The sequence below is a fragment of the Triticum aestivum genome, chromosome 6D (assembly GCF_018294505.1).
Source record: "Triticum aestivum cultivar Chinese Spring chromosome 6D, IWGSC CS RefSeq v2.1, whole genome shotgun sequence".
Taxonomy (NCBI): domain Eukaryota; kingdom Viridiplantae; phylum Streptophyta; class Magnoliopsida; order Poales; family Poaceae; genus Triticum; species Triticum aestivum.
In genome coordinates this window covers 286,946,030-286,960,902 of record NC_057811.1, presented here as the reverse complement: position 1 = coordinate 286,960,902, position 14,873 = coordinate 286,946,030, and the positions used below count along the sequence as shown (strand labels likewise).

General features: G+C 42.1%; 1 protein-coding gene across 1 annotated transcript; it reads right to left on the bottom strand.

The window, feature by feature from the left end:
- Positions 1-5,793: 5,793 nt before the first annotated feature.
- On the bottom strand, positions 5,794-12,642 carry LOC123144687 (serine/threonine-protein kinase STY13). Its single transcript, XM_044563896.1, has 7 exons — positions 12,336-12,642; positions 11,090-11,276; positions 10,851-10,983; positions 10,563-10,758; positions 6,831-6,955; positions 6,584-6,742; positions 5,794-6,402 (listed from the first exon to the last, which is right to left on the bottom strand). Exons 2-7 carry the CDS (start codon positions 11,218-11,220, stop codon positions 6,094-6,096), a joined length of 1,053 nt encoding a protein of 350 aa, XP_044419831.1. The 5' UTR covers positions 11,221-11,276; positions 12,336-12,642; the 3' UTR covers positions 5,794-6,093.
- Between the last annotated feature and the right edge of the window lie 2,231 nt (positions 12,643-14,873).

Sequence of the window (14,873 nt, the reverse complement as noted above, 5' to 3'; positions counted from 1 at the left end):
TTGAACAGATACACTCAGATTAATTTCTTCAGGGTGAAAACATAGAATCTGGCCTTTGATGGTTGGATTCGCTGATAGCAGTGCTTCCCTTCCTGAAGGTGTTGTTGTTGAAGAACCTTGTTGTCCTTGTGGTCTCAAGAGATGGTTGGTGCAGATATGGTTGTTGTTGTAGGTTGTTGATGACCCACAAGTTAGGGGACCAATCATATTCCTTTCGATAAGTAAGAGTGTTGAACCCAACGAAGAGCAGAAGGATTGATAGGCAGTTTTCAGCAAGGATTTCATTGCAAGTGTTGTAAGGTAGTTTTGATAAACAATTTGATAGCAAGATAATGTGTAACAAGGTAACAAGTAACAAAAGTAGCAAGGTGCAAGAAGTGGCACAATCCTTAATTATGCTAAGTACTCCCTCTGTTTCTTTTTACTCCGCGTATAAAATTTGGTCAAAGTCAAACTATATAAAAATTGACCAAATTTATATCAAAAAATATGAACATCTACAATACTAAAACTATATAGTATGAAAACACATTTCATGATGCATCTGATAATATTGATTTCATATTGTAAATGTTGATATTTTTTAATATAAAGTTAATCAAACTTTACAAAGCTTGACTTTGACCAAACCTTATATACAGACTAAAAAGAAACAGAGGGGGTACAAACCGGTGATACTTCTTATTGTGATTAAAACGCCCTTAAGGATGCACGGGAATATCGCCAAGTTACTTTCACCATGATTCATCGACTTACGTCCATTGCCTCGATAAGTGTTATGTGGGTGGACGGGAGCTAAGGTAATGTCCTTACTAGAAAAAAGAAATACCTACCTATGATTATACTCTCCATGCAAGCATCCACAACTACAAGAGAAGTAATTAAGACAAATCTAACTACAGCATTAAGCAATTGGATCCAAAACATCCCCTTACGGAATAATTTATAAACTTGGGTTTAGGTTTCTATCACTCCCACAACTCATCATCTAAAACTAATTCCACAATGCCTTCCCCTAGGACCAAACATGGTGAAGTGTTATTTAGTCGACGTTCACATAACACCACTAGAGAATAACAACACAACATAATATCAAAACATTAAACGGTGATCAACTTCACATGATTACTAGCAACAAGACTTCTCCCATGTCCTCAAGAACAACTAGAACTACTCACAACTCATCATATTGATTTTGATCGGTGGGTATAAATATATGATTGACAATCTGAACATAATAATCTTCCACCAATTAAACCAACAAGCATCAACTACAAGATGAAATTAACACTACTAGTACCCCCAAGTACGGATCTGAGGTTTGATACAAAGATTGAACAAAGGATGAACTAGGGTTTTGAGATGAGATGTTGATGAAGATGATGGTTCGCACGATGAGAAGAGTGTCGGTGACGATGAAGGCTTCGAATTCCCCCTCCTGGAGGGATGTTTCCCCGGCAGCTCCACCAAAGACCAAAAGTGCTCCGCCTTGCAAACAGCAACGGTAAGTCCCGTAAACCTTCTCTCTATTTTTTTAGGTTAATTAAAATTTATGGCCAAAGGGCTTCAGGGGAAGGGCCTTCAGGGCCCACAAGCTCAGGTGGCACGACCAGGGGGTGGCCGCGCCACCTACCCTCATGGCTGGCTAGTGGGCCCCTCTGACATATCTTTTCTCCAAATTCATTACATAATCCAAAATAATTCTCCAAAAAATCACGCTTCATTTTGAGCTCCGGAGAATTGTTATCTCTTGTGTTGTTATTTTATGTGACTTGCATTTTAAGAGAAAGAAGACATTAGAATTACACCAAAATGTGAAATATAACATTGAAATGAGTTAAATTATAGTAGGAAATAACGATGCAAAATGGACATATCAGTTGTAGATAGCAGATTTGTTCGCTTCTGGGTTTGGTTTTCATCGTTTACTCATAGTTTTGGTCTTATATGACTTTGCTATTTGCCCACGTGTGTTATTTGCGTGTTGGTGTTCGCTATGTGCACCTAACCATGCAGAGGTCGGATGTATCCTCATTGTGTTTTTATCCACTTGATACTTTCTTTTGAGTCAATATTATGCACCGTTTGTGAAAGAAACATGAGCTCTCACCAGAAACCATGGGAGTTATGTCTCTCTTGTACCGAGACGTTATTGATCTCGCCTACAATACATTGTTACTAGGCCGATCCAATATTGTAGCTGCATTTGGATTTTTTTGTGGTTTTTTCACTGTTTTACATCGGTTTCTTTGTTTCTTTCTTCGGTTTGCACCGGTTTTCTTCTGTTTCCTTCATCAATTTTTCAAAAAGGAAATCATTTTTCCTTTTATATTTTTCCTTTTTCCACACTTGCCTATTTTTTCATGCACATTGTAAAAAATTTGGTATATATAACGAATATTTTTAATACGCATTTAACGTTTTTCATATAGATGTTTAACATTTTTTTTAAAATATATTTTTTCATGTCTATTTTCTTCACTAATAATCACACATTTTTCACACACATCTAATACATATATTTTTAATACTTTTCAAATACATGATTAATATTGTTTCAAATATGTGTTTTGAACATCTTTTCAAATACATGTTAAACATTTTTTGAATGCATATTGAAACTTTTATAGGACAATAGAAATTTTTGTAAAACTATGTGAACGTTTTTTTCTAAAATTGTATAACATTTTTTTAAGTCGGTAACATATTTTTGAAATATGTGAACAATTTTTTCTAAAATGTAACGAATGGTATGAAACATTATTTTTGAATTGCACCCGTATTTTTTTACATTATATAACATTTTCCAAATAATGTCATGTGCATATTGTTTGAAATGTGTGAACATTTTTGAAATGTCATATACATTTTTATAAATGCTACAAACATTTTCTAAAAATTGAGCGAACATATTTATACATTGCATGATCATTTTTTAAAGTACGATGAACACTTATATTATTTAACTAAATTATTTTTTGATATTATATGAATTCCGTATGCTGTCAAAATATAAACTGAACTAAAAAAAACACATGTGCGACATCATCGTGACAAAACCACATAGCTACTGGGCCGGGCCACTACTGGCTCCATGTACGCGAGCTCGGCTTCTGTCTTACTAAAAACAAGACATAGACTTGCCCGCCCTAAACATCAATTCCTATTCGGCGCCTTAAAGGTCATGTAAAGGTGTGGCACACACCCGAATCACTACGGTAGGCATATTAGCGGGCCGGCTCATATACTTCCGGCCTGATTTTCTTTTCGGTTCCCTTTGTAATCTAATATAAATCGTTTAGGTTGAGACCTAAAAAGGTCTTATATTATTACTTCACAAAGGGAGTACGTTTTCCAGGTGGGTTTTTCTTGGTTTCCTGTTCAGTTATTTTCTTTCTGTTTCTTCTTCTTTTTTGTCTCTTTTTCTTTTTCAGTTTTCTTTCTTATTTTTTTATTTACTCAACTTTTTTATTTTTTCATGACAAAATTTAAAATTCATGAACTTTTTCTAAATATACGAACTTTTTTCAAATGCATGAAATTTTTCAAATGCATGACTTGTAGGTCTGAACTTCTTTTCCAAATCCATGGACAATCTCCCAAATAATGTCAACTTTTTCTATAATAGCATGTACTTTTTCAAATTCATGAACTTTTCATATTTCAATAACTTCTTCAAATTCCTAATTTTAAAATTTTGTGAAATTTTCTCAAATTCACGAACCTTTTTGATTTTTATGAACTTCACAAAGGGACACCAGTTGTTAGCACCAAAAAGGTGAAAATGACCTTTGTAAAGCGTAACCTAACTAACTACTCCCTCCGTTCCAGAATATAATGTGTATTGATTTCCGTGCAAGTCAATCATTTGAATGTTTGACCAAGATTGAAATAAAATAATAACATATGCATTACCTAATAGATAAAATATGAAACTACTTTTCATGATGAATCAAATGATATAAATTTCGTATTGTTGATATTGATATATTTTTCTAAAAACTCGGTCAAACATGCACTCGTTTGACTTTTGGAAAAATAAATACACCTTATATAAAAGGGACGGAGGGAGTATTTTTTGTGTGTAAATAACCTAACTAACTATGTTTTTTTTTAAGAATCTCGTTTTTGAGACAATTTTAAGAATCTCGAGAAGCGTTTAGGAGCTCTCGCTAGAAGCAGCCTGCCGCCCCGTTCTCAAAAGTCGCCTTCTGTGGCCATTAAAGCCCATTAGGCTAGTGTGGCCAGGGTGTGTATGCCTTGTGGGAATCAGGGCCCGTTCAGGCAAGAGGCCAGAACAAATCGATCATGTTCCCCTAAAAAAAATCGATCACGCTGTCCCAAAAAATACTCTCTCTGTATCAAAATTAAAAATATAAGACATTTTTTGACACTTATCATAGTGTAAAAACACATCTTATATTCTACTCCCTCCGTAAACTAATATAAAAGTGTTTAGATCACTATTTTAGTAATCTCAACGCTCTGATATTAGTTTTCAGACAGAGTAATACAGAAGGAGTATTTTGATAGATCATGGACGCATCGTATTCATTTGTTTTACTTCCTATCGAGGCGAGGCGAGGCGAGCCGAGCCGCTGGGGGAATGGCGAACGGCCGGCAAACGAGCATCGGCAGATAAGCACCTTGTCCTAGTTGCCCACGACGTGGACCGCGTACCCGGTCAGCCATGGTCGTCAATTGGTCAGTCCTTGCCCAAGATACAACAAGGAGTCAGGAGTGCACGGTAATTCTCAGTTCCCCTGATCAGTGTAAAATTAGATCCTCTGAATATTTGAATTCTTTTAGTTCTTCCAATTTGTTGTACAAACTTGTTGCGAAGTGGAGAATGAGATTTGTTTAGTACTCTCTTCGATCCATATCATTTGTCGCAACTTTAATATAAAACTTAGCAGGGAGTTGTTAAACTGGAGGTACATGGATAGGTATCTTCTCAAACCAAAAACGTCAATGCAAGAAAAAGTCCTTATAATATTAATTAGGAGGAAGGCATTGAATATGATCCAAGAAAAAGGAAACAAGCAAAAAATTATCAATTATCATCCAAATCTCAAAGAAGTGGTGAGCAGAAAGTGGTTGATCGGTTCATGTGTAATTTAAAATGTAATTAATTCATTAATTAAAACTAGTTTTAGTTGTTCACTTTATATTTCACTTGATAATTTGATGTCACATTGGTAATTATATAGGCTATGGAATATTCAAGGTCAGGTGATGTTTTTTTGCTAATATTATATAGGCATTGTTTGCAAATGGCGCTTCACAAGGCAAATCTAATGTTTTCGACAGCAATTCTAGTGACGTAAGGATGGCAAGTTAGTTGATACACATGGCACAAAAAAAAGTTGAAACAAACGGCAATTTTCTGTCAAAAAAATAAACTGAAAAGGAAAGTTGCCATGCTTGCCAACTACAGTAAAATTGTCATCCTCGTATTGGGCGTTATCAGATTCCAAAATCATTACCATTAGTGAAGTTTTGGCTTAATTACATACTACTCCCTCCGTCTCAAAATAAATGTCTTAACTTTGTATTAACTTTAGTATAAAGTTGTACTAGGGTTAAAACACTTATTTTGGGATGGAGGAAGTATATCATTGCATCAGTGTTTTGTGCATCGCGGTTATTCTTTTTCTCTGGCTCTGCCCCTGAGTTAGCAGTCCCACTCGCAGCCTTTAACTCTAGCACCAATACAGACTCAGGATAGCAGCATTGATGCAAAAAAGAAAAGAAAACAGAGTTATGGAACAAAGGAAGTCGTCAACAGTGTCCTTTCCAAGTGAGTAAATGATTAATGCCAATTATTACTATACGATGGGCGCGCAATTTTGATATGGAAGGTTCATGGAAAATATACGATATAGTAACTATTTTCACCATTACTAGCAGGAGCCAAAAGGTTACTCAGATCTACCCTGCCGATATGTTCAAACATGTCAGAGAAGAAGGGGTGGCCTGATGAGCAGAAACAACAGTTTTCAGGGACTCCTGCCATGCTTTGGGTATGGACTATGGGTGTGTTCTTTTGATGTTTTGCATCATCTTGGGAGTTCCCTTGTTCCATCTGTGAGGCTAATAACACTGGCTGAAGCAGAAAAAGAAGCCCCTTGGCTTGTCTTCAATATTGCCTTTAGGCGTGATATCACCTCGAGAAGCCATTAGAGAGCTCGTCCCAGGCGATTCAGGAGGTAAGATTGCATTCTCCGAACTGAATGTGCGAGCCGGGGCCATATGTTCTGGCGGTGAAAGGGTTGAGAGGTAATGGAGAAGCATTTGAACTATCTGGGTAAAGTTTGGTCTGTCGCTTGGGTCTTCTTTCCAGCAGGATGTTAGGATCTCTGACAGCTCCTCCGGCAAATTATCTGCACTTGGTCTGATGTTCTGAAGAAAATGAGGTTTCATAAGTTCAAATAACTAATATATGACACAGGTGTATGCATTACGGAATAATGCATGATAAAACATATTCAAAACAATCAGAACTCCCTGCAACATAAATAGGTTCAAGAAAGTATACAAAACAGCAAATGGGTATGATTATACTCTAAAAATCTGATGTTACCTTGAAAGCGGCAGCATATGCAGCTTGCAGATTAGACATGCCCTCAAAGGGTAGTCTATTGTGTAGTAGTTCCCACAACACAATCGCAAAGCTGTAAACATCTACTTTGTGGTTGTAATGTTTCTTTTCTCCGTGCCTTAATGTGACTGTGCTGTACAACTGTTGAATTATTTCAGGTTAATCACATAATAAAACAGAAATGAAAAGGTTCAAGAACTGAAAGATATGAAACTGCAGTAGCACAAACCTCGGGAGCCATCCAACGATATGTTCCTGTTTCTGCGGTCATCATCTCTGTTAACGTCTCTTCTCTTGCTAAACCAAGGTCGACGAGCTTAACTGTTCTCTGGTCCGCTGTAAGCAGCAGATTCTCTGTACAAAGAGAAGGGCAAAAACTATGGACTCAGAATCAATTTTATTTGCACAAACATTTTCTCAGGCAGATCATTTGAGATTAATGTAGGAAAAGATTAGCTTACAGAAGATAACTACAGACTACAGAATAACAATACCAAGGAAATGGTAGATCAACAAAACCAATGTTAGCCTTAATGAAATATCACATCTCATATGCATTCCTGACTCGGCACGAGACTAGTAGTTATTTCTCATATGCATTGCTGGCTCAGTACTAGACTAGCAGTAATTGTCTAATGAAAACAGGACTATGCTGCACCAAAATATAACTATCTGTCAACGTCTCTTTGTTCAGCTGACTTAGCTAACTGTGGCCTGGAACATGGTAAAAAGTGCAAAACAGTATGGTACAAGTCATCATTCACTGAACAACTATTATAACTCCTCTTTCTCGACCTTACGCATCTCCTTTATCTTGCTCCGGCATCTTGTTAGTACAAACTGGAATAATTTCTCCAACTTGGGAGCAGTTCTTTGATCCAAGACTGCCCATTCCACATCATGTTCAATCTGATGCACCAAAAATATGGTGTCCAAAATCTACAAGAAATATATTCATTGGCCAATGGAGCTAACAAATTTTGAAGACGTTCACACATAGCAAGATCTAGAGGGAAGCCAGACCTTCAATCCAAGATCCAACAAATCTAGAATATATAATGCCTGTAACATGCTCTGATCTTGCTATGTCATACTAAACCCCAAATCATATTGAATCTTTGTAAAGATGAGATGCACATAACCCCCAAATGCTGACCTTTAAATTACAAAAGAGATGAAAACTTCAAAATTACCAAAGCAATGGTGACTGTTAGTCATGAAAACAAGCAGGGCCCAGTTGCCCGAAACGAAAACAATAAAAGGCACATGCAATAATTGCATGTGATTAATTACTGCTTGCATAACCAAACTACATGCACACGGCACAGGCTCAAACAGACATCTGTTGCGCTATGCCAATAACTTGACGGTCTAAACAACGTACATGCAACAAGACAAAAGAGATGGGTGTATGCATCAGGTTGCAGGATGGACGCTCAGTTGAGTCAGTCAAGGCCTGTCTCCCTGTCCTAATTTTGCTTTTGCCGAACCGGAAACACGAATCTGAGTGGTATCCTACACCCATGTCCATGTTTAGCAACCTTCATCTGAATAGAACACCTGAATCCAAGTCGGATCCCGACACCTATGTCACCAACGCTGAGGCATTGTTTCCTGGTTATAGTTATGAGTGCAAGCTATTTACTAAGTGTGTGATATCTTAGTTTCTCTGATGATAAAGTAAAAGATATTCAATCAGCCAATGCATGTGCATAGAAATCATAATATTAAGAGGTGGAATCAGAACACATACAGTACTAAAGAATAAATTGCAGAAGTCACACACATTTATAACCTAGAAGGCGTGCACTTTGCGCATTGATCCAATAAATTTCACTATTCATAGAATAAGATCAGGCTACCTGGGTAATTATTCTTGCTACTTGTTGCACTGTACATTGAGGCTATAAATGCTTCAACATCTCAATATGTATGGACACTTATGCTTAATTTGTGACCATAAACTATAGTATTCAGTAGGTATATCACCCAGAAGTGCATACACTACATGCTTCCCCGCACTTGTGTTCTTCGCACACACAACTAGTGATGTTTGTGTAAAATTTCCAGGTGCACTGGTCCCATAGTAAGACTAGCTCGTGACAACAGAAATTGCTAACACAACAGAGCATGGGCTAATTTTTTTTAGAAATGGAGGTTGGGCCCCCGGCCTCTGCATCAATCGATGCATGCAGCCATCTTTATTAATTATTCCACAAAGGTCTGACAAGAAACATACATCAAATCGCCCGAAGCCACCACTCACACCTACGAATTCGATAATGAGGAGTGCTCTCACTCCCCATATCTACAACCAGTGTCGTCGCCGATCCATCGACATAACGTATCGGGACTAACAACCGGTGCAGCAGACCTAAAGCGCACACCACCTGCACACGTTTTAGAAGCCGCCATCTTCATCGGACCACTGACCCATCTTCAGGAGATAAATCCGTATCCTCCTTGCCAGTCCGGACATCCATCGACGCCACCACGGCGCCCAACGGCGCCACCGCCCTGCGCTCGTCCGTCCAGGCGCGAAGACTCTGGAAGAGCTGTCGTGCGTAGCACCTGCCAAACAGGCATGACTCAGCGTAGCGCCTGTCGGCCAGGCATGACTTGACAACTCCACCGAAGCTCCGTGCAAGACGGAGCCGCTCCACCTCCTGCCTGTGTCTTCTAGCGCTGCTCCACAAACGATGCTCCCCGGAGAGAAACGGCACCGCAATACCGCCATCGTCCGATCTGGAGAACCAGATCCTAGGGTTTCCCCCGAAGCAGTGCCCATCACCAGCAACCGTCAAGGACCCACACAATGCCCACCACCACTCAGCCCTCAAGGCGACGCCTTCAGGAAGGTCACGGCGTCAAGGACGCCGCCGCCGCCCACCGGAGTTAGGGTTTTCACCCACAGGAGCAGACATAGACCGACGTCTCCAAGAAGAAAAGCGGCGCCCTTGAGCGTCGTCGTCGGCGCGGCTGACCGGGGCCGACCAAGGGGTTTCCCCCAATCTGGATCTCCTCCACCAGCTTCACCCGCGGCCAGGGTCCCGGCAACCATGCCGGCACCGTCAGGAACCCGCAGGAGAGAAGCCCACTGATTAGGGCCGGATGACTGCGGCCAGATCTGGCGCTAGAACCCACCGCCCGCGCACACCGGCAGCCGAACAAGCCGACCCCGACAACGCCGGCCACAGATCTGGCCACACCCAGATCCGACGCACCCGTCGCGCCGACGACCACCTCCACACGCCGGAGTGGAGAACCACCCCGGACGCGCAACCAAGCGCTGACGACACCACGGGCCGCCACCACCCACAGCAGGACGAATCTGGGGAGGGGGCGCCCAGGTCCGCCGCCACCGCGCGCCATGGCTAACCACCACGCTGCCCCGGCAGCCATGGAGGCGCAGCCCCGCCGACAAGCCCTGGAGCCGCCGCTCCAGCGTCCTATCTCCGCCGCCACGCCAGACGCCCAGGGTCGCCGTCGCGCGCAGCCCGAGTCCGCCCCCAGGAAGAAGGGCGAGCCCGCCACCGCCATCCGCCAGACGAGCTTTGCTCGCCGGCTTCCTCCGGCGGCGGCGGGGGAGGGTGGGTCCCCACCTGCTTGACGCCCGCGCAGCCCCCAAGAAATCCAATACATTGCTATTCCAACGGTAAAAGTAACAGTACGACACCTCAAATGTACCCATGCGTGTACACATTGCTTATACAATATGAGACGTAACGTGCAATATTATGAACATTAAAGTGGCGCATGTAGCGTACTGCATAAATCGACTTCACAGGGAAGAGGGGGAAAGACGCCCCCCCCCCACCCCCCAGAAAAAAAACCTGAACATGTCCACACAAACAGAGATCCTACAACAGTACCACTCAGGGTATATATTGGACAGAAGGAAAGCCAATATCCTCTTTGCAGAAATTCACCTAGTATTCAAACGCAAAATGGAAAATCTTACCAGGTTTAAGATCACGATGAATGATCCCGTGTGCATGCAAACATTCCATGGCTCGGGCGATGTCCAATGCAAATCCAACGGCTACACGAGGCTCCAGGTTCCTAGGCCGTAAGCTGACCAAATACTTCCGCAAAGAGCCCCCCACTAATAGCTCAGTCACCACCACCATGACAGGCTCTAGGCAAGCTCCAATAAACTGAACAACAGGCAGATATAGTTTTCAATATCCAAAAGCACCCAACACTTCCAGCCAATGAAAGAATGATAGTAGTCAGCAAAGAAGCGAACCTTGACAAGGTTCTTGTGCTGCACCCTTGACAGCATGGTCACCTCTCTCAAGAACCTACCCTGCCTCTTGATGACCTCTTCAGGGGTGTCCCCTTTGTGCACAATCTTGATAGCAACATTTTGGTTCTTGTACCTACAAACCCCATCATCATGAATCATCAACTGGGAGATAAATTATAAGCAAACAACTCATACAAATCAGCAAATTGTAGATCATAGTGTAAACAGACGAGCCTTACTTCCCCTCGTAGACCTTTGCATGTCCACCCTCACCGATCCGTGGCCCAACAAAGAGAAGCTTTGGGTCGATGAGCCAGCTGGGATCAATGTGAAGACGTTCACCCGCATAGAACGTGCTCCCCGACTCCATTTCCGCCAGAGTGGATCCACTTTGGATCCCGTGGGGTCACACGGCCCCACCAAACGCTTAAATAAAAGATTAGATATTTTTAGAAGGTGATCGAAATTGGTAGAGAAGTATATCACAAGCATGTTGTACCAGAACCGCGCAGAACATAGATGCATTACATGTATACGACAAATTCTACTTTCAGAAAGTATTCACAAGTTGCTCCAAAGAATGTACAAATTAAGAAAATAAAAAGGAAATATTTGCAAGTTGGTAGATAAGCATGTCATATACACGTATTGAGCACTTCACTGGATATAGGTAGAAACTAGAAGGATCTGGTGTATGCAATACTTTCTTCACGGAAGTGTTCGGAAGTTGGTATACGAACATGTTAGAAACATCTCACTGAAAATACGTATACTCTAGAAGGACCGACTGCATTCGACAATTTGTAAACAAGGTTCTCGTACCACCATTATTTCATTTTTAAGTTCATAACAAAAAGAACCAACTACGACCCTGTTCACATAGAGGAAAATATATATGCATGCAGTAATAAAAGCCTAAATAATGGATATTCCAGATGCATTGAAAACCCATGAGTACCAGCATTGACTGAGTGAGTTACTTGAATGCAGTCCAGCACAAAATCACATAAATTTGAAACTAATATGAGGCATGTTTTGCCATCTCTACCCTAAGAGAAATTGTGACCGCATTGCATCATGATGAGATCACGATCTTGTAACTACTCATGGCCCGCTTGGCACGGCGGGCTGAACCAGTCGGCACGCAACGATCCGGCCAAACGAGATAGACGCACGCACAAAGCCGCCAGCTAAGCCTGTGGTTAAACACCATGCTTGCGCGCATTTTAGTCCACGCTTACCGCGAAGCTTTTCTCTGTCAAAAGCGGCGGCCCAACCACCCCAGGAGAGGGAGATGGAACCGCAAATGGCGTCGCAGCCCGACAGTCCACCATGGACACTAGTCTACAGTAAGAAGTCAGGAGCAGCGACGGAGCGAGCTTGCGGTGACCACTAATCTAGCGCGAGCACGCGTGCAGGGAACGGAATCGGGCGGGATCAGGCGGATTGATCGGGAATTAGGACATGGCCGGGGACAGAGCTTACCAAGAAAGCCCGGATCTCCCTCTTGTAAGAGCGCGAGGAGGCTAGGCCGCCAGGCGTCCGGGGAGCTCGCCTCCGGCGCCTCTGGTGCGCGAGCAGCAGCAGCTCGGCGCCCGGCGCCACATCAAGGGGAGAAGAGGCAGCAGCTAGCTAGGAGCCCGACCGCGCGCGGGTGAAGCGGTGGCAGAGGCAGAGCAACGCGGAGAGAGATGGAGATGGGGATGTGAGGGCGTGGCGGTCGGTCGGAGCGAGGCAGCGTGCAGCCCGTGAGAGGGGGAGGGAGGGAGGGAGGGAGAGGGGGTAGAAAGATGGGTGAGATCGAGAGATTTCAGTGGACTACTAGTATTCATTCATCTGTTTCCCCGACTCTCTCTCGCCCCTCTCCTCCCTTCTTTCCATCTCTCTTTTCTTTCTTTTTTCTTTTTTTGCGGGAAGGGAGTCTCTCTCTTCTTTTAACAGTTTCTTTTTACATAAACACGCAAAATTTGCATATCTTTCCATTATAGAAAAGTGAGGAAAAATTACGGCTATGAGTTACATCACAACGTACACGAGGTTATGGGTTACATCAACCCAAGCACAAAGGTCTATCTCTAAGGCACTATGTGATCTAATCCCGTGGCGTCGGTTTTAGCACAACAGTATGCATCATCCTAGATGATATGCACTAGACGACCAACGGCAGGGCGAGCGGCGTCGAAGATACATCCATTTCGATGCTTCCAGATTTGCCAAGCCATGAGGATGATGATGGAAAATATGCCGTAACATTGAGCCGGAGGGGCGTTGGAGCGATAAGTCGCCCATCAAGTCAGGCATGGTGTTGTGGCGAAGGGCGGTGCAACTATGGATTGGCACCAAGCCAACATGTCGTGTGAGACTTGCCGCCAGAAGGAGCACCCAATCATGATGTGAAAGCATGTCCTCCGACACCTGGTCACAGAAGGAGCATAACTTGTTCATGCTTTTGATTTTGATCTGAAACACATGTAAGGTGGCTCATGCCCAAACAGATTGAATGATGGTCAGAATTACCCATCTCTCAACAATTCCATCCAACTCCACCCTCCAACCATTGTCATGAATGAAATCTACTTCATTTCCTTTTTAGTTTCTTCCGCTACGGGTTCCTGGTGGTTTTCGTACCCTTAATGGATGATACAGCAGAATTGAGGTAAAGTTCCATCTATCTCGCCTAAGCTCGTTCAAATATAGCGAAGAAATTATATTCCCTACTGAATCTACGATTTCCGTACCTAGTGCCCAATCTATTACGACAATAGATGTTTGTGCAGCTATGAGAGGGTTCTCATGTACAGTAGTTTCAACCTCTTCTTTCATGAATCATAAGATGGTATGACAATAAGCTTAAATTAATTGTCCTTACTTAACAAACTACTATATAATTTGCTCTATACTTAAGCATACAATATTCCTACCGATTTGTTAATATCAACTTACTTCTAACAAATCAGACTTAACACTTAGAACAAAACACATTTTCTTTATATTGATATCTTTCATAAACACCTGCTCAAAATATACAATGCTTCTTGTGAAAAACAATTTGTTAAGAAACTTTGCAAGAATAATCAATATTTCCTTTATTCTGTGTCGGGTTATCCCCGGCTTTGCAAGAACAATCTTCCATGAGAATATGTGGATCAAAAAGTTTGAGGTAACTCTAGAAAGTGTTCACCTTAAGACCAAAGAGGAGTTCAATATCGGCGTTAAAATCGCCAACGAAGAGTATAGTACCTGTTTGAGTGGAGATGATTGGAATAACTTCATCAAACTTTACGATATTTGAAATGGTATTCAGATTTCATTGAACACTAGTAGAATGCCCGTGCGTTGCTACGGGCTACAATGCACATAAACGAATCAAATAAATTATTAAAGTCGTTTTCAAAGTCGAAGCTCATTTCTTCCTCATACATCCGGTGCCCAACGGGCTCCCCAAAGTTCAACCGCCTAGATAGTCCGGACTTCCCCATATCCAGATCATATGTGGGGGAGAAATGTCATTGTCTGGGCGATCCGCCATTTGTTATCTCCAACCCGCGGGCGCAACACAAACTTCCTTTTCCCTGTCGGACCCTCCCCTTCCCGCTCGGTTTCCCATTGTAGTGAGACGTTTCTCGGGACATCTCTTGCTCTCCCACACAGCTAGCCAGTCGTTGGCCGTTTGCCGCATTATCGTACCCCCAAGCTATCAAACAGTATTACTGACACCTGCATATTTGGCTTCACACAAAACTTTAGATCTCGTGTTGAATATAACCTCATAGATTAAGTATGAAAACATTTAGAGATATGTTGATACCAATGATAATATAATATATGATTCTGTCTACACCCGAGCATCTTCTCTAGCAGAATGCTCAGGTGTTGCCATAGAACAATATAAGAGAAATGCATCCAACTAAGTGTTTCATCTTAATATTAACAGGTATAATGCAAGGGAGGGCGATATGCCCCAATAGAAACATGTGTCATTGATTGGTCGATGTGTGAAGTGTTATACTCTTGTTCTTATCT